The 20785-nt window shown below is 37.3% G+C and overlaps 1 protein-coding gene across 1 annotated transcript in view; it reads right to left on the bottom strand.

Annotated features, from left to right (window-relative positions):
• The window catches only part of LOC150089524 (protein aurora borealis-like), a 156740-nt gene extending 136931 nt beyond the window's left edge, over positions 1 to 19809 (bottom strand). Inside the window, exons 1-2 of the mRNA XM_090368644.1 lie at positions 19646 to 19809; positions 12450 to 12747 (exon numbers count right to left, since the gene is read on the bottom strand). Coding sequence (XP_090224770.1) covers positions 12450 to 12737 — 288 coding nt within the window. The 5' untranslated portion in view covers positions 12738 to 12747; positions 19646 to 19809. The remainder of the gene's footprint in view (positions 1 to 12449; positions 12748 to 19645) is intronic.
• Between the last annotated feature and the right edge of the window lie 976 nt (positions 19810 to 20785).

Below are 20785 nucleotides of genomic sequence, written 5' to 3'. Positions count from 1 at the left end.
TTATGAGAGCTTCCTTGAACTCAGGGGAGGTACCCATAGACTGGAAATGTGCAAATGTGACCCCAATTCACAAAGGAGGATCAAAGGCTGACACAAGTAATTATAGACCTGTGAGCTTAACTTCTGTTCCAGGAAAATTAATGGAGGCACTGGTTAAAGAAGCACTGCAGGATCATTTAGACAAGACTTCAGTTATAGCTCAGACACAGCATGGTTTTGTTAAGGGGAAGTCTTGCCTGACCAACTTGATTGGATACTATGATGCAGTCACAAAAGAACTGGATGCAGGGAACAACTTTGATATTATATACTTGGATCTTAGAAAGGCTTTTGATACTGTTGCACATGGAAGACTGCTACACAAATTGGAGCAGTGTGACATTGGAGGCAAATTGCTGCTATGGATAAAGGGGTGGTTGAGGGGGAGAAGACAGAGAGTGGTAATCAATGGACACTGCTCATCGTGGACTAATGTTATTAGTGGAGTCCCTCAGGGCTCAGTGTTGGGTCAATTATTGTTTTCTGTAATTATAAATGATATTGATGATGGTATATCAAGCTTAATGTAAAAGTTTGCAGATGATACAAAGGTTGGCAGGGTTGTCGAGGACACTACTGACACTATGCTGCTACAACAGGATCTGGAAAGGTTGAGCAGATGGGCTGAGAGGTGGCAAATGAAGTTTAAGATTGACAAATGTAAAGTACTACACATGGGAAACAGCAACCCAGAGCAACGTATCAACTCTGTGGTACTACACTGACAGTGGTAGAGAATGAAAGGGACTTGGGGGTGGTTGTGCAGGCAGATATGAAGTTCTCTGAGCAGTGCAGATAGGCTGCAAGAGTAGCTCATGGAGTATTGTCAATGATATACAGGAATTTTTCCAGCAGGGATAAGGAGGTGATTATTCCATTGTATAAGGCAATGGTCAGGCCACACCTAGAGTACTGTATACAGGTCTGGAGGCCTCATTTCAAGAAGGATGTAGAGCTGCTGGAACGAGTACAGAGAAGGGCAACAAGATTAGTGAATGGAACAAAGGGGTGCTCTTACGAAGAAAGGCTTAAGTTTTGCAAATTAGTGTCTGGAGACTAGGCACCAGCGAGGTGATCTGATAGGTGTATAAAGCCTTGAATGGTTTGAGCATGCTCAATGCTGATGGGATTCTTCCTCTAGCTCAGAAAAATCACCTGAGAGGGCATAAATTCAAATTGAGGAAAGACAGATGTAGGATAGACGTGCGGAAATTTGCCTTTAGCCAGCGGGTGGTTGGTTGGTGGAACAGACTTCCATCCCTTGTGGTGGAGGTTGATAGCCTAAATAAGTTTAAGGCTCAGCTGGACAGGTATTTTGAACGAACAGAGGAGTGAAGTGGAAGTGGGTTTTTTTTTTTTTTTTTTTTTTGGCTGATGCTGCATAAGCTTGCTTTCTTGCATCAAATGCCTCTACTAATGCTAATGTTAATTCTATTAATGTACGCAGACCTTATAATATTTCGGACTCATGGATTCTTATGCACATGCACGAATAGCAATTCATACATTGGTGTATATAAATAATCTTGTGTCAGGTGTCGTTAATTTGATATAAAACAGGGGGAAGGCATTCACAAATCACTTTTGTACTTCTTGTGAACATGGTAACAAACCAAATAAGGTGGTCTCTTAAAAGAAGTTAATAACGATTTTAAAGTTTAACTTTCATGTGAATTATTATTATTAATAGCCATATGATGCAAGGAAGCCTAAGGCTTATGCTGCACCAGCCAAAAAAAATTCCCAAGTTACCCAGAGAGAGAGAGAGAGAGAGAGAGAGAGAGTCAGAAGTAGAAAGGAATCGCCAAGAAATAGAAGAATGGTGATATCCAGCTCAGGACCCTGGGTGTGCCAAGCCCATACTCACCAGATGTGAGTCCCCGGGGGAATTAATTTATTAGTGTCGTTGTTTTTAGAATTTCGCGACAATTGTTTTTCAATTCTCATGATGGCTTGTGGTGTTGGTTGGTTTTTGGAGGTTGGTGGCCGCCATCTTTCTGTGATTCTTTCCGATTCCCTTGACATGATATGAGAGTTGAATACACGCTTATTTTAATTAATAGTTATTTTAACTCGATTCATTTATGACAATACAAGGGGTAAATTCATATTATAATCATTCGCAATTGAGTGTTGAGAGATTAACAGTCCTACTCAAAAGGTATGAGGTTTTCACCTATAATTTAAGATTATTATAATAACAATAGGACTTATTGGGCTTCATAGTCCTTTTTGATTTGAATTAGTAACCTGTGTATATATATATACACACACACATACATAATGTGCCAATAAAAAGTACCCCATTTAGAATTTATGTTTATTAATAGCAGAAGACAGTAGTACAGGTAGCCCTTGTTTTGTGCTGATCACTGACCACAACGGCATTTTTATTTTTATATTTTTTTTTTGCTTTTTTTTTTTTTTTATAAATTAAAAGTTTAAAATGGTCAGACAAAATTTATCAGCATCATACTGTGCTATATATCATGTGTTGATGTGATTTAGGACAATCTGGGCCAATCGGCAATTAGCGCATCTGTATCAGAGACAAGAAAGATTCCCACCCTCAAAGTAGCCACTCGTGGATGTGGGTGATAAAGGTCAATGCGGTGAAGCATTCAGTTGGTTGTTGTTTACGCTATTTACACGTATTGGAAATTTATTATGCTAACATTTTTTTATAATTGTGCTATTAATAAATTAAATAATAATAATAGCCATGTGCGGTTTTTGCCACTGTGTTACAAAGTTTTTAATTTAATAGAATAAAGAGACGCCATGTCTGGTAAAAGTAGTTCATTGAATACTAGTGCAATATTTGGAGGATGGAATCTGGTGAAAGCCGCCGTAAAATGTGTAGGGCTATGAATATGCCTCCATAGACTATTACTAAAACTATGAAGAATGCTAATAAAACAAAACAATCGATGCAAAGTGGTAGGTAAAATTTTTGGTGGCCAGAACCTAACTCTGATTTCCAACTGATTCCATTATATTAAGGGTTCCATTTGCACCAGTCCCCCAGGAACCTAATCCCGACATAAATCGAGGGCTACCTGTACAGTATTGTTTCATAAACCAAAATATAGTAAAAAAGGGGTGAAATTTTACTGCTGCAAGATCATGTATTCAGTATGGTTTTGCTTGAAGATTCAGATAACAGTTTAAACATATCACATAGTTTCTGATTACTTGTATGGACATATTTTCTAAGATTTCATAGATGACTCTTCCACATACCTCTATAGGTCACTGATGACTGTTGGATTAATGTTGCACAGAAATTGCCAGCATAGCTCCACAAGAAAAAAATCTATCTGGAAATAATCGCATTCCTAAAATTGCCTTGCAACAGTGCCACTGTGATAGTAGCAGTGTATTGTTTTGAACCAAATAAGGCAACATGGGGAATTGACTTTAACGCACAGTGGTGAATTAAAGTCAATTTCACCAAGTTGCCTTAATTTGGTGAAAAACTTTCTAATGACATCTTGGTACTGTTCTTTGGATGTCGACATTTGCCCATCCTTGTATACAAACTTCAGATAATGCCTGTGGCACTAAAAGCACACCAAGCAGTGAATTTCAATTGGTGAAGAAGTTCGAGAACTTTTCTGAGGTGGCCTTCAACATCAAAACCTCCAATTTTTCTGATTACTGAACCATTTGAATGGAAATGCACTTCAATTGTAAAACATGTAATTTATCCAGTCTCCTGTTCTATTATTAGTAAAACTTAGCCAATATCTGAATTTTTTCACAATATGGAGCAGGCACTCTCAGGAGTACAGAAGAGTGCCTGGGCTCCTCCCAGCCTTTTAGATACTTTGACACACACATTATATATATATTTATATATTAAAACAAAATAGGGCACAAAAAAAGCGAGTCATAATTTGAACATTTTTTCTTTAACAAATTCTTTTCTAGCATTTTTCTGTACAGATGCACTATTTATTGAGAAAAATCTATTAGAAAAACTATTTAAGGCCTCTTCTGAACTTGAGGCCAGACTAAATGGCCCTTGCATTCCAACCCTGAAAAGCCATGATATGGATGTTGTTTTTTAGTCAGTGCTGTTCTAGTGTTGAAGTAGTGACAACAGCAACAGAGTCTCTAAACCACTAATTATGACTCAAAATAAAACAATGATTTTCATTTTTTGCAATGGTCAAGTGACTAAACTTATACTGCTTATGGTATAATCCATCAGCATTGCTAAAAAAATTATGATGCAGTACAATTAGCATTACAAGCACAATGACAATAAAATCTAGCACAGATTTTATATTTGTGATAAAATACAGGATAAGCGCACTAAGAAAATTTTTAATAAACAAGAAGGGCACCTTTATGCAGATCATGATTATGATGAGTAAATAACACTTCACACTATGTAATTTGTTTCATTTAAACCATATATATTAACCAATACATCCTCTTCAGTGGACATTAGAAAATGAAATGAGGTGTGGCCTGATCATCACCTTATACAAGGGGATAATCACCTCCTTATTCCTGCTAGAAAAATTCCTGTATATCATTGACAAGACACCATGAGCTACTCTTGCAGAACGTCTGCACTGCTCAGAAAACTTCATATCTGCCTGCACAATTACCCCCAGGTCCTTTTCATTCTCTACACTGTCAGTGTGGTACAACAGAGTTGATACATTACTCTGGGGTTACTGTTTCCCATATGTAGTACTTTACATTTGTCAATGTTAAACTTCATTTGGCACCTCTCAGCCTATCTGCTCAAATTTTCTAGATCCTGTTGCAGCAGCATACTGTCATTAGTGTCATTAACAACCCTCCAAACCTTCGTATCGTCTGCAAACTTGAACATTAAGGGGCTTAGAGGGGAACAGGTATCCTGTGTGTTATCAGACACTCAGCCTAAAACACTGATGGATCCAATATCTCTCTATTACAGAAGATTTAGGAGAAGTCCAGTTGGCCTGCCTCCCTAAAATCCACTCATGCACACCTCGATGGTAAGCCCTGTTATGTCACTTAGGTGGCAACGAACGTGTAGAGTGGTTCTCTTCAAGACGCCTGGTCAGCATGAAGAGGAAAACACCAAACTCTCCAGCATATGACAGCACGACAAAACAAATGGCCCTCAGTCCCCAGCAGTTTTCACTCCCCCTCTTACAGCAGCGAGAGAATCAGAGTGGAAGCAGAGGGTGCTAAGAATCTCTGGGTACGACCAGGCTGCCATGCACAGAAACTGAACTTGGCCTTTTATAACGTAAGATCACTCATCGGTGAAGACAGGATATTAGAGCTGGAAAAGGAATTAGAAAATGTGAATTGGAATATCATCGATTTGGCTGAAACAAGAAGAAGAAATGAATCACTTATAAGTTTATCAAGTGGAAATCTGCTGTTCACCAATGGAAACAGTGAAAGGAGTGAAGGTGGAGTTGGGTTTCTGGTCCATAAAGATTTTAAAAACAACATTTTGGAATTAAAAAGTACATCACCAAGAGCGTCAAGACTAATACTCAAGATTTCTAAGAGGTACAAGCTAAAGGTTATAATGATTTATGCACCAACATTGAGCCATGATGATGAAGAGGTTGAAAAAATGTACACCGAAATTGAGTCTTCTAGATGAGCAGAAGACCCACTACACTATTATTATGGGGGACTTCAATACTAAGGTTGGAAAAAGACAAAACAGCACAGAAAGGGGAACTATAGGAAATTTTGGAATTGGTGAAAGAAATGAAAGACTTGTGGAATTTGCAGAATCTCTCAAGGACTGTCAGTAATTAACACTTTTTTCAAGAAAAGGGTGAACAGAAAGTGGACATGGAAGAGTCCAAATGGATTAACAACTAATGAAATCAACTTCATCCTCACTAGCAGAAGATATATTGTGAATGATGTTACTGTCCTGAATAAGGTAAATGTTGTTGGAAGTGATCACAGAATGGAAAGATGTACACTTGATACAGATGTAGGAAAGGAAAGGAAAAAACTGACTCGAGTAAATAATACAAAGGTCTTTGAGATAACAGAAGAGGAGAAAAGCAGTATGTACTAGTTGTTGTTGTTGTTGTTGCCCCTCCAAGGTTTTTGCATTTTACTCTGATCCAAGCCCGAGGCGGGATTCGAACCCGCAACCTTAGTGTTGCCAGGCAGGCACTTTACCCACATGGCTAGCCCGGTCGGCAGTATGTACTGGAACTTAAGAACAAGGTTGAGCTTCTGCAGACTGCTCAGGACCAAGATATCGACAAGGAATATTACAACTTTCTGAAAGTGATAAAGCCCAAGAAACCTATAGGGAAAAAGAAATCCAAAGAAAAAAAAATTAGTCAAGAAACATGATGAACTGAAAACGACAAATGAAGAGCAAGAAAAACACTGACAGGGAGAAAATTGAGTATACTGAGTTATGCAAAGCCATTAGGAAGAGACTCAGAGAGGACATAAGAAGATTTAACACAAGAAAAGTAGAACAAGCATTAAGGGAAAACAAAGGATTTAAATCAGCAGCCATGAGCAGTAATGCAGAAAGACAAATGATACTGAAACTGAAGAATAGCAATGGTGTACTTATAAACAGCAGAGAAGGCATAAATCAAATAGCAGAAGACTACTATAGAGAATTATATAAGGAGCAAGGGAATGATGCCAACAGTGGGGAAGATGGATTGCAAAGTAGCAACATGTATGACATACCCGATATTCTTCCTGATGAGGCAGAACATGCATTGAAGAAAATGAAGAATCAGAAAGCCCCAGGGGAAGATGAAGTTACTGTAGAGTTGTTAAAATCAGGAGGATGAGACATCACAAAAACTGGCAAGGCTCTTCACAAAGTGCATTAGAAAAGGTGTAACGCCTAAGTAGTGGAATAATGCAATAATAGTTTTTCTGCATAAGAAAGGAGATAAATCAGAAATTGGAAATTATAGACCAATTAGCTTGTTATCCCACATCTACAAGTTGTTCACAAGGGTCATTACTAACAGATTAGAAAGAATACTTGATGAGAATTAAGTTCAGAAGATTAGACTGGTCGCAGAAAGGAGTCAATGTGAATGGAGAGTACCTAAACTATTTACAATTTGCAGATGACACTGTGGTCATATGCCACGATCCCAAAGAATTAGAGGAAAATCTTAATCAGTTATGCACAGTTAGTAAGGATTTTGGACTAAAGATGAATATGGCTAAAACAAAAGTAAAGATGAATAAGTATGCCACAGAAAGGGAAATAATGATTGAAGGAGCAGTAATTGAAAAGGTAGAGTCATACTTATCTGGGACAAGTCAGCCGTAATAATGATAAATGGCTGGAAGTCAAGAGAAGAATAAATTTTGGATGGATAGCATCCAGGAAATATAGTCATATACTGAAGAGTAATATCCCAGTTTGTCTGAAATGTAAAATAATGAACCAATGTATACTCCCCACCATGACTTATGGAAGTGAAACTTGGGCACTCACCAAAAGAATGGAAGAGAAGCTGAGAACTACACAGCGAAGAATAGAACGAATTATATTGGGAATCAGACTGTTAGATAAGAAGAGAAACACATGGATTAGGCAGCAAACTCAAGTAAAGGACATTCTTATCAAAACTAAAGAACTAAAATGGTCTTGGGCAGGACACATAGCTCGAAGACATGATGACAGATGGACTAAGAAAATAACAGAATGGTACCCAAGAGAAAAACCTGGAAGACAAAGGCAGAGATGTATAGATGAAATTCATGAGTTTGTGGGTAGTAAATGGATGGCCAGTGCTAAAAACAGAAGGAACTGGAAAGTTGCTGGAGAGGCCTTCATCCTGCAGTGGATTGAAAATGGCTGATGATGATGACCATCATCAATATCATTTATAAATACAGAAAACAACAATGGGCACAACACTGAACCCTGCGTGTCTCCACTAATAACATTAGTCCACGAAGAGAAGTGGCCATTGATCACCACTCTGTCTTCTCCCACTCAACCATCCCTTTATCCATAGCAGCAATTTGCTTCCAATGCCGTACTGCTTCAATTTGTGCAGCAGTTTTCCATGTGCAACAGTATCAAAAGCCTTTCTAAGATCCAAATATATGATATCAAAGTTATTCCCTGGATGCAGGGAATATCAAAGTTATTCCCTGCATCCAGTTGCTTTGTGACCACATCATAGTATCCAATCAAATTGGTCAGACAATACTTCCACTTAACAAACTGTGTCAGAGCATTCCATTAGGTTTTCCATCTCCTGTTATCTGTTGAGGTGTAAAAGGTTCTTGGATATATAATGGGTATTTGAACTTTGCATGCCTGTTGCTTTCTTCAGATAGGTACAGTCTAAGAGAATATGCTCTACCACTGTCATAGTGTCACTATCCACTCATTGGAAAGTGAGTGGTGAGTAACGAACACTGGGTAGATCTTCCCAGGTAAGCAGGAAGATATAAGCCAGGTAGGTATGTCCAAAGTGTGTCCTAGTAAGAATGACCTATTTTCTACTGAGTGGGACACTATTGTTCCACAGGCACGGATTTTGTTTGATGTGTAGAAATTCGCTGTCAGTTTTGGCATGTAGTTCACATAATAACTAAGAAATCAATGGATGGAACTTCTGTTTGAGATGGGTGTTCTGCAGCTTGATTTCCATACTAATTTCCAGGAATCTGACTAACAATAATGGTCTGTTGCATTTCTTTGAGTTTAATTAGCACAGATATAACTATTTTCAAGGCTGGATGGGAATAAGTAGTTGTTACATAGAGCAGCTATTTTGCACTTCACAAAGCAGTGTACAGTATAGCAGCATTTTCTAAATATTTCTGTATTAGGAAAATGGGGGGGGGAAGAGAGAGAGAGAGAGCGCGTGCTTTGTGGACCAATTGATATGTCAATAAATAGATAATAATAAAGAGTGGGTAATTAGCTGGAGTCACATCTTTAGACATTTGGTAGTCAGAGTTCTGAACATCTTGCTGACTAGACATCTGGACTCTATCCCATAGTCCTGGTTTGTTTTGCATGGTTACTCCATTTAGTCTTAGGAGCAAAGACATTTTCCTCCTAGCCTACCCACCCCACCAGAGGGAGACAGGAGTAGTTCTGCTAGGAGGTTATGTGGTTTAAATGGTTAAATGATTAGTAAAATATGTACTAAGGAACGAAAGGTGAATTTCCTTTCCGTGTTCTAACCTGCAACTTTTCAAGTATAGAAAGCTTTAAACGAAAATCGCTTTTAAGACAGTAGAAACTTAAAGAGCTTTAATCATGGTTCAAGAGCACTATAGTAAATGTACTGGGATTTCTTGGACTCTAAATAACCTTGGCATGCAGGACTATTAATTTTATGCTGCAGATCTGTGAATGTATAAATTATTGTAATGAACAATACCTTATTCTACATTGAAGTTTTTCTTTTCTTCATATGGCTGTTTGAACATTCCCAATAGGCAGAGAATTATATTGGCCACTGAATGCTGTCAAATATTATCCAATGGCATAGGCAGATATCTAGCTTTTAACTTTTGTTCCTCTAAGCAAGAGGAAATTTTCCCAAAAAAAAAAAAAGGGAAGATGACTTTCTTTTTTCAATTGGAGCTGTTTTTGTAAAAGTCATGATTAATGCTGTCAGATTTTAAACAATGGTATAAGAGAATAACTAGCTTCTAGTTTTGTTCCTCTGTGGGTCTCCCTTGGATCACTGTTAAAAAATTTACAAGTAGTATGCAACTATCTAATTTCAACCGGAGGTTTTACACACGGGAAATTTGCTCGTTTGTTGGTGAGTGACATAACCAAGTTGTTACTGTGGTAATTTCATGTGCAGACATAAATATGTAAATTAAAAAAACAAACATGTTATCTGCTATCTGAAAAACAAACATCTTAAACATGCCATTTAATACTCTGATCGGTTTCTTTTCACTAAGATAAGTTAAGGTTAGAGAAAGTTGCAAAAATAGGCCAGTTAAAGGAATACATTCAGAATCCCAGAGCTGCAACTAGGGTACAGCAGGTGCTGCACTTGCAGGTCGTGCATCAAAACTAGGGGTTTTGATTCACCTATAATTCTGAAATACAGTCAAACTTGGTTATAACAAGCATGGAAATAACGAGATCACGGCTGTAACACAGCAAAAAGCCATAATGATTTTAATTTACGAGTATTCCCATACATTCACTCACTGTTATAACGAGCGTACTATATGGATATACCGCACAAATTCTGGTAACAATGTAAACCTTCTTAATTGCTCGGGTAGTTGAAAACATCCAATTCTTGGAATAGACAAAACTGACCTCCCGCATTGCATCAGATTAGCAGCCGGTTTATGAGCTCGCCCTTTCGGGGATGGGGGTATACAATAGTGCATTGGCATTCCACTTCTCCCATTACCCTATTTATAGATTGTCTTGTAATCACTGAATGATAAATTTATTTTGGGACTTTAAGAATTTTGTCAATGGGACTTCTAAGAACTTTGTATGCAGATCACTTTACTGTCATTTTAAATAAAATCAGTTAGAAACAAACCCTTTCTTTGGAAACATGTCTAACAAAAGAAAGTCTCTCTCGATTTGCGAAAAAAGTCAAAATTATTTGTGAATTAGAATGTGGTGCAAAAAACGTTGAAGTGTGTAAAAAGTTTCTTTGCCCTCTTCAACAGTAATGACATTGTGGAAGAATAAACATGTTTACATATCGGCACTGGAAAAGAACATAAAACCGAAAAAAAAAATAAATAAATAAATAATAATAATAATAATAATAAATAAATAATAAAAAAAATAAAAATTAGAAAGGGTGAGGTTACAAATGCCAATGAAACATTATTTCAATGGTTCATTACACAAAGAAGTGCTGGATTTCCTATAGACAGTCTGATCTTGAAAGCCCAAGCGTAAACAATTTGGATGTGACAATTTTGTATGTACAATGTCTGGCCGGATTGATTTAAAAACCGAATATTAATACAAATAATATGTAGGTATATACTAATACTGTATTATTATTTTTTCTCTCCAATATTTTTTGACTATCTTTTTATCCAGTTATTGAGAATTAAAAAAAAAAAAAAAAAATTGGAGGTGGAGTGAACTTATCACTGATATAGTGAGTAGCGGTTATAACAAGGAAATTGTTGGTCCCTTGATGCTCATTATAACGAAGTTCGACTGTACTACAAAATGTTGCCTGAAAATATTTTTTTTTGCAATAGTAGAATAAAGTATAGAAAGAATGATTTGAAAAAAAAAAAAGAAGGAAAACTACAAAATGCCAGTGGGCCAGTATTTTAAGTATGCCAATATGTAAACATGTTTATTCTTCCACAATGTCATTACTGAAGAAAAGAATGAAGAAAACAATGAGTGGAGGAAAATTTTCAGAAGTGAGTGAAATTCCTATAATGCTAATGAGATGATATATATCTTCTTGACTCACTAAAGCTGTTATATATTGAAATGAAAATTTAGAGAGAATAAAATAAATCATCTAATGAAGAAGAATTGTAAAATAAATTTCTAATTAGTCTTCATTAGATGACCTTCATATTATTCCCTCTGAATTTTCATTTCAATTTGTGACAGCTTTAGCCAGTCATTTGTTATTATTATTTGTTATTATTTGGTTTTTAGGAGCATTAGCAACTAAGGCCATATTGCTCCGGTGCGGTGGTCATTCCCTGACCTTTCCGCATGCTCCGTATTTGGTGGTGACGGGCTCGAACCCCGGTCTAATCAAGAAGCATGTGCTACGCACTGCTGCTCCTTCCCACCTGGCTACGGAGGCGCCCTTTAGCCAGTCAAGGAGACAATATTGTCTCACTAGTATTACAGTTTTCACTTCTGAAAACCCTAAGCCTGCAAAGAGACATACCAACTCACATGGTTTTTGGAGTTTTCCTCATTTTCCAATCATTCTTTCTATATAGTGGATTTATTCTATTACTTTAAAGAAGTTCCATTTCCTGTTTTATCAGCATCAACAAGAATAATGTATGCATTTCACTCCAAACATCTACAAAAGAGTTATTATAGATTATTTGTTAACTCACTCCATTTGGTGATAATTCAATTATTCACTGTTAATTTCTAATGTTTATTTATGGGGAAACTAGGGAGCACAGGAATACCTAGTTACCTGTGCTGAATCTGTACAAATGGGCATTTTTGCTTTCACTGAACGTACAATGCTCTCACTAATTATGGAATGCTATGCTGATGGTTAAGCACGTTCTCCATTTATTCCACCTGATTTCTGCTGTACCAGATATTACAATACTGATGAATGGGAGCAGAGAGAGAGAAAACATCTTGTGGATAGAGGACTGACCAAGTGCATAGCAGGAATGTTGCTGATAGTTTACGCAGACTCTTTCTTTGCCTAACAAGAAAAACATGTGGATGAATATATTACCTCACTGGAATCCAGATTTTCAGTTGTGGCAAACACAGAGGGTGAGAAAGATGGCAGATGGAGGCTGTCAATGGCAATATCAAATGGATTAGAAGAAATGTGGCAACTACTTTTGTCTGGTGTCTGTAGGGCAGGCAGAGGAAAGTTGTTTTTGGATGAGGAAATCTCAGGAAGTTTATTACTTCTGGTACAGACTGGACTATCACTTTGTACTGGGTCATCATTGTCACCTTGAGCATTAGACCAGTAATTTAGATGACTAGAACTTGATGAACATTGACTTTTCATAGTCAAATTTCTAGGGGAAACAAAAATAAAATAACAAGAATTAAATACACATTCCTGTAAATAATAATGATAATAATTTATTTGAGTCATACAATTAAGGTAAGTAGTATGACCTGTATTAATAAATTATTAAAATAAAAGTTAAATTAAGTATGTCATAATAAAATGAAATAAACTAGTTTTTAAGCCTATTTATCATTAGTTAGACAATATTTTTAGTTTCTTGTTCTGAGAATTTTTTATTTAAAAAGAAAAGCATCAACATACTGAAAGATCAAATGATTTCACTAACTACACCAGTGGTCGCCAAAGTGGTCAATATACATTGTTAAGGGTCGATAGAAAAAAATAAGACATTGTACAGGTAATATTTAATTCCGTTAACTTGGATTACCCTCACCCTGAATTACAACGCAATTAAGAGTGAATTGTGGGAACAGTGACATGAATAGGACCTGTAAGATAGAGCAAGGTCGTGAAAATAGTTACGGAGGCCAATTACGTATTTACCAATAAACGGATGTCGGTGGTTCCCACCCGGATGGCACGGTGGGAGTGAGATTGCAACAAGCGTGCAGTTGTTCATTTACAAGAGCCATCTCATAAATCTAGCCGAACCCACAACTTGCCGGATTTTCAAAAATTCTGGTTTTTTTTGAAGATCATGCACATTCATACTGTTGCACATGGACAACTGCTGCACAAATTGGAGCAGTGTGGCATTAGAGGCAAATTGCTGCTATGGATAAAGGGATGGTTAAGTGGGAGAAGACAGAGTAGTAATCAATGGACAAATGTTATTAGTGGAGTTCCTCAGGGTTCAGTGTTGGGTCCATTGTTGTTTTCTGTATTTATAAATGATACTGATGATGGTATATTATGCTTGATGTCCAAGTTTGCAGATGATACGAAGATTGGCAGGGTTGTTAATGACACTAATGACAGTACACTGCCGCAAAAGGATCTAGAAAAGTTGAGCAGATGAGCTGAGAGGTTGCAAATGAAGTTGAACATTGACAAACGTAAAGTACTACCTATGGGAAGCAGTAATGCCAGAGTAACGTATCAACTCTGTGGTACTACACTGACAGTGGTAGAGAATGAAAAGGACCTGGGGGTAATTGTGCAGGCAGATATGAAGTTTTCTGAGCAGTGCAGACGGTCTGCAAGAGTAGCTCATGGTGTTTTTTTTTTTTTTTTTTTGGCTGATGTTGCATAAGCTTGCTTTCTTGCATCATATGCCTCTACTAATGCTAATGATCACAGAATGGTAAGATGCACACTAGATATAGATGTAAGAAAAGAAAGGAAATACAAAGGAAATACAAAGGAAAAAGAAAGGAAATACAAAGGTCTTTGAGATAACAGAAGAGGAGAAAAAGCAGTATGTACTGGAACTTAAGAACAAGGTTGAGCTTCTGCAGACTGCTCAGGACCAAGATATCGACAAGGAATATTACAACTTTCTGAAAGTGATAAAAGCCCAAGAAACCTATAGGGAAAAAGAAATCCAAAGAAAAAAAAATTAGTCAAGAAACACTTGTTATGATAAACTGAAGAGGACAAATGAAGGGCAAGAAAAACACTGACCAGGAGAAAACTGAGTATACTGAGTTATGCAAAGTCATTAGAAAGAGACTCAGAGAGGACATAAGAAAATTTAACACAAGAAAAGTAGAACAAGCATTAAAGGAAACACAAAGGATTTAAATCAGCAGCCATGAGCAGTAATACAGAAAGACAAATGATATTGAAACTGAAGAATAGCGATGGTGTACTTATAATTAGCAGAGAAGGCACAATTCAAATAGCAGAAAACTACTATAGAGAATTATACAAGGGGCGAGGGAATGATGGATCGCAAATTAGTAACACATACAACATACCTGATATCCTTCCTGATGAGGCAGAACATACGTTGAAGAAAATGAAGAATCAGAAAGCCCTGGGTGAAGATGAAGTTACTGTAGAGTTGTTAAAATCAGGAGGAAGAGACATAACACAAAAACTGGCAAGGCTCTTCACAAAGTGCATTAGAAAAGGTGTGGTGCCTAATGAGTGGAATAATGCAATCATAGTTTTGCTGCATTAGAAAGGAGGTAAGTCAGAGATTGGAAATTATAGAATAATTAGCTTATTCTTCCACATGTACAAGTTGTTCAGAAGGATCATTACTAACAGATTAAAAAGAATACTTAATGAGAATCAAGTATTCTTTTTATAACTATAACTAATCTATAACAAGCTCTGGGGTTGCTGTTTCCCCATATGTAGTACTTTACAAAGTACTACATATGGGGAAATTTTTTTTGTCAATGCTAAACTTCATTTGCCACCTCTCAGCCCATCTGCTCAATCTTTTCAGATCCTGTTGCAGAAGCATAGCGTCAGCAGTGTCCTTAACAACCCTGCCAACCTTTGTATCGTCTACAAACTTGGACATTAAACTTGATATACCATCATCAATATTATTTATAAATGCAGAGAACAATAATGGACCCAACACTGAACCCAAAGGGTTGTTGTTGTTGTTGTTATTTAGGAGCATTAGCAACTAAGGCCATATTGCTCCGGGAATTTGCGGTGGTCATTCCCTTGACCTTTCCGCATCCTCCGTATTTGGTGGTGACGGGCTCGAACCTCGGTCAAATCAAGAAGCATGTGCTATGCACTGCTGCTCCTTCCCACCTGGCTACGGAGGCGCCAAACCCAAAGGGACTCCACTAATAACATTAGTCCACGATGAGCAGTTTCCATTTATTACCACTCTCTGCCTTCTCCCCCTCAACCACCCCTTTATCCATAGAAGCAATTTGCCTCCAATGCCACACTGCTCCAATTTGTGCAGCAGTCTTCCATATGCAACAGTATCGAAAGCCTTTCTAAGATCCAAGTATATAATATCAAAGTTATTCTCTGCATCCAGTTCTTTTGTGACTGCATCATAGTATCGATTCAAATTGGTCAGGCAAGAGTTCCCCTTAACAAAACCATGCTGTGTCCAAGCTATAACTGAAATCTTGTCTAGATGATCCTCCAGTGCTTCTTTAACCAGTGCCTCCATTAATTTTCCTGTAACAGAAGTTAAACTCACAGGTCTATAATTACTTGGGTCAGCCTTTGATCCTCCTTTGTGAATTGGGGTCACATTTGCACATTTCCAGTCTATGGGTACCTCCCCTGAGTCCAAGGAAGCTCTCATAATTATGGCTAAGGGTTTGCTTACTTCCTTTGCTTCCTCCCTTAATATAACTGGATAGATCCCATCCACCCCAGGTGCCTTTCTTATGTTTATCTTCAACAATTTCTCCTCCACCTTACTCTCAGTTATTACAAGATTACCTAGCTGACTGGCAGAGTTGAATACACCTCTGACATTCCCCTCGCTGAATAACTCCTCATGTATGAATATCGATACAAAATATTCATTTAGTTTGTTAGGTACCTGAGCAGGATCATCAACAGTTAAACCATCGATATCAAGTGGACCAATCTGATTCATCCCCTTCCTTCTAGAGTTTACATAAGTAAAGAACTCTTTGCTGTTTTTCTTTGCATCCCTTGCCAAAGATTTCTCGTAACCTGCCTAACTTCCTTTGTAACTTGGTTACAGATCAACTTGTATCTATCGCAGGCTCCTGTGTCACGTGTTAATTTATATGTATCCCATGCATTTTTCTTCTTTACCATATGTCTCATTAGTTCATCTGACATCCATTTAGGCCTAAACCTTGAACAATATTTCTTAGTTGGTATGTAAAGCCTAGTAGCTTCCAAGATAAGTTCTTTGAATGCTTCCCATTTTGAATTTGCTGTTGGTAACATCATCAGTTGGTCCCACTGTATAGAATTTAAATACTGTCTCAGAACATCGTAGTCGCCTTTACGAAAGCAATAACCCTTCCCTTTACCCCTGATGGTAGTTACCTCTTTGAGTAAATCCGACTTCAGCACACTGATCACTGCCACCTAGTGGTTCCTCTATCTGCCGATTCTTAATGCATGAAGAATCACTACTGATAATCAGATCAAGAGTATTACTCCCTCTGTTTGGCTCTCGAACATGCTGATGTAGAAAACAATCATCCAATAATCCACAAAAGCCTTGCTAGTGTGCAAGTGACCAACCCACAAATTCCAGTCAATATCTGGGAAATTAAAATCCCCCATTATAGGAATCTCTGATTTACTGGCCCACTATTTCCCTGTACAGTTTCTTATTATACTCATCAGAGTCGTTAGGCCTATAGCACACTCCTACTCTCAATTTTGATCTCCCAATGCTTATGTCACACCAAACCAACTCGACACTGCACTGTCCAGCAATGTCGACTGGCTTAACTTCCTTGGATTTTATGTGTTTCTTAACTAATAGCATAACCCCCTCCTCCCTTTCTATCGTGTCTATCCTTTCTGTAGATGCTGTACTCCCCAAATTCCAGTTCTGCATTCCTTATATCTGTGTGACACCACGTCTCTGATATACTACCAACAATACCTGCCTTTGATGCTTTGAGCAATACCTCAAAACCATCAAATTTATTCACCAAACTCCTAGCATTATTGTACACGCAAGTATACATGCACCTGTTCTTTTTCTTAGCTACCCTAACACAACCCATGTGTTTACTTGAACCACAATGACTCCCAGCAGTCTCTGAAATATCCTGCATCTTTTTTTCCACGCTTCTGCTCATTCCAGTAGAAGCAGTGCAAGAATCACTTTCACCTCTGCCAGTGGCCACTGTTAATCTATTAGTCCTTGTATACCCCCAACCTAGCAGTTTCCCAACCCTCCTAACACTGCCTCAATAGCATCAGCAAATATTCTTGCACCCTTTCTATTTAAGTGTATCCCATCCCTGTAGAATCAGTCCCTTCTGTTAACAAGTACAGACCAGGCTGAAAAAAATTCTACCCCTTGAGCCTTGCACAATCTTTCCAGGGCGGAATTGATCGACAAGGCTCTCATCCTATACTCCCTCCTATCGTGTCTGGGCAGAATTGCAGACACTTTCAAATTCAACCCTAATTCACGGCTTTTTTTCTTAACAAGTACAGTTACCTGTACTTAACGGAATTATTTAACAAGTACAGTTACCTGTACTTGTTAAGTAATTCTGCCGGTCTCCTACTCTTAATATCATTAGTGCCAATGTGTACAACTATATCACCTTTTGTGCCCTTAAAAGATAATATCCGCTCTACAACGTCATCAACCTTTGCCCCTGGCAGACATACCCTGGTCCTGTTCCACCTATCCTTTTTACAAAGCATGTTCCCCGTTTCCCTGACAATAGAGTCACCAACAAGTATTAGTTCCTGTGGGACCAGCACATTCTGCCTTGGGGGTTGCCGCTGTGTTGCGTGATGACCAAGTGTAAGCTCTGGCATTGATGTGGGCAGCTGAGAGCTTGATGGGCCCCTCACTTTAGATCCTTCGACGGCATCCACCCTGTCTTTCAAGTCTCATATAGGCCCATAACAATGCTGAGTTCTCCCCTGATTTCGTTACACTCCTTGCATCGTGCACGCACAAGGACATCCCCCATGGCAATATCCTGTCCCGTACCTGATTGCTCCTCAAACATCATGCAAGCAGTGCATTTTAAAAGGCTGTGATTCAGAGGTCAACTGCCCCCCTCAGTTCTCCTCTGAGCCACAGCACTCCATTAGCTTGAGCCTTTTGCTTTGCTGCTCTGGTCTGAGTCATGATTTCATTTAATTATAATTTCAGTACAAAACTATAACCCTAAACTTGTATCCCAACACAGTTATAACGCTATATATATTTTTCAGTATCAAATATTATCTACAAGTTCCGTTTATATAACTTCCATATCAAGTTATGTATTAATTAATTATGTTACGTTTGTAATCTAAGTCGTTATATGTATTTAGTTAAAAGTACAATTTAATTTAATTGACAAAGAAGTTTAACAAAATTAATAGATTTTACTGATTAATGACAATATTATATTATACGCTATACTAACGCTATCTAGTTTGGGATATAACGTTGTATCATATAACAATGGCGCAAGTTACGAACGGTAATCTGCGGACACTTAAGTATTAATTAACTTCCAAATCTCGCTGTCTCAATTCAGAATAAACTAACGATCCTGCCTAGGTCTATAAGCTACTTATAGAAAATAATTTGATGTATCAATTGTTCAATAAAGCGGCTAAATATGGCTAAATAACTTCTCGTTCAGCGGAGCTGCAACTTGTAACACGTGGATGTGATACCCTTACCGATACTTTTATGAAATTACAAGGCCGAGTAAAGAATAAATACACCAGATTAATCAGAAAAATCACAAAATAATGCCATACTACTAAATTTAAATCAAAAGTTTTAGAAAAACAATTTCAAATCAATAAATAAGAAAATCCACTTAGCGGCTTTGAACACGTCTGGCTCCCACCTAATATCATACTAACACATGCATGTATGTTTTTAATACCTTTTACTAAACCAAAATGAAAAAAAAAAAAAATTTCCATACATTCACAATACAGTAACTTTGTTTAGAGATTCGAGTATATTGTAAATAATAATAGTGTAATGCATATTAATTTATCACATGCACCGACCAAGTGAAAAGAACTAAATTACTAAGCGAGTGAGTACACACACATTTAGCATAAATACAGAACAAAACACAGTGCTAAATTTAATGTTATTTTATATTATGCTAAATTTAATATATATCTTTTGAATATCTGTGCCTTGTGGCAATTTTTATGTGTTATTGTGTGTACCCTCTCGCTTAGTAATTAAGTTCTTGTCGGTGCAAGCAAGAAATTACTATGCATTCAACTCCCAATTTACAGAGTTCTTTAATTAATCAATAATACTATAATAATAAATAATGGTCAAATATCAGGTTTTACTTACTCACTTGAAAGCATAATTTAAAATTTACTGTAGCATTTTAAATAATTACAGAGGCATCGACGACTGCTAAAATCTTGAATACACTACTTAACTAAACGCCATAATTAAATAGAATAAAATAATTAAAGAGCAAAACGGAACTCCATTCCTTAAATGAACCGCGTCTTTTCAAACATCGAGAAGTTCAGACTACTATTTTAGCTCCCTCTAGTATCGCAAAACAGTGTTGTTACGATATTATTATTATTAGCCATATGGTGCAAGGCAGCCAGAAGCTTACGCTGCACAAGCCAAAAAAAAAAAATTCCCACGTTACCCTGAGAGAGAGAGAGACAGAGAAGTAGAAGGGAATCACCAAGAAAGCAAGAAAGAGAAGAACGATGATATCCAGCTCAGACCCTGGGCTTGCCAAGCCCATACTCACAAGATGTGAACCCCTGAGAATATTATTATTATTAATACGACAACTATAGAAAATCTCTGCGCATGGTTATCTATTTTTATTAATCGTAATCAGTGTTTGTCATTTAATGGTTGCTATCAATTACAGGAATTAGGTGTAATCGGAAAGGTTAAAAAAATGCTTCAGGGATGCGTCCATAAGGATACAATGCACCTAGCACACGTGTATCACATTCTGAGGGACACAGCACTGTTACGATATGGATAGTGACGATTTCTTTGTTTTTTATGTGCATATGTTAATTACGTTATTTTTGCACCGTTTATTTTTTATTTTTTAACTGATTGTCTACAAGGACGAAGGGTCCAAGAATCTTTGTTAATAAAGAAGTGTTAAATCTTCTATTTATACTTTGGCTTGACCACATGAGTTAGAGGGGATCATATGCTACTGAGAAATAAATAGTTATAAACTCCTCTGACGTATTTTTTTTTTTTTTTATAACTAATCATCCTAGACAGGAATGAACCGCCAGCTTGACCATTCGGAGGGATGAAGTGGAAGTTTTTCTGTTTTTTTTTTTGGCTGATGCTGCATAAGCTTGCTTTCTTGCATCATATGCCTCTACTAATGCTAATGCTAATACTAATTCCACTACGCCAAAGCTCATTATTCATTATTTCAGTTCATTATTAATTTTTAGCATTTAAATTTCCATTTTTTTTTTTTTTTAAGTTCTGT

Source organism: Mastigoproctus giganteus, chromosome 2 (assembly GCF_048544385.1).
Source record: "Mastigoproctus giganteus isolate SK-2022 chromosome 2, ASM4854438v1, whole genome shotgun sequence".
Lineage (NCBI taxonomy): Eukaryota > Metazoa > Arthropoda > Arachnida > Uropygi > Thelyphonidae > Mastigoproctus > Mastigoproctus giganteus.
The sequence above is the reverse complement of the archived record's forward strand: the minus strand, read 5'-3'. Positions and strand labels throughout refer to the sequence as shown.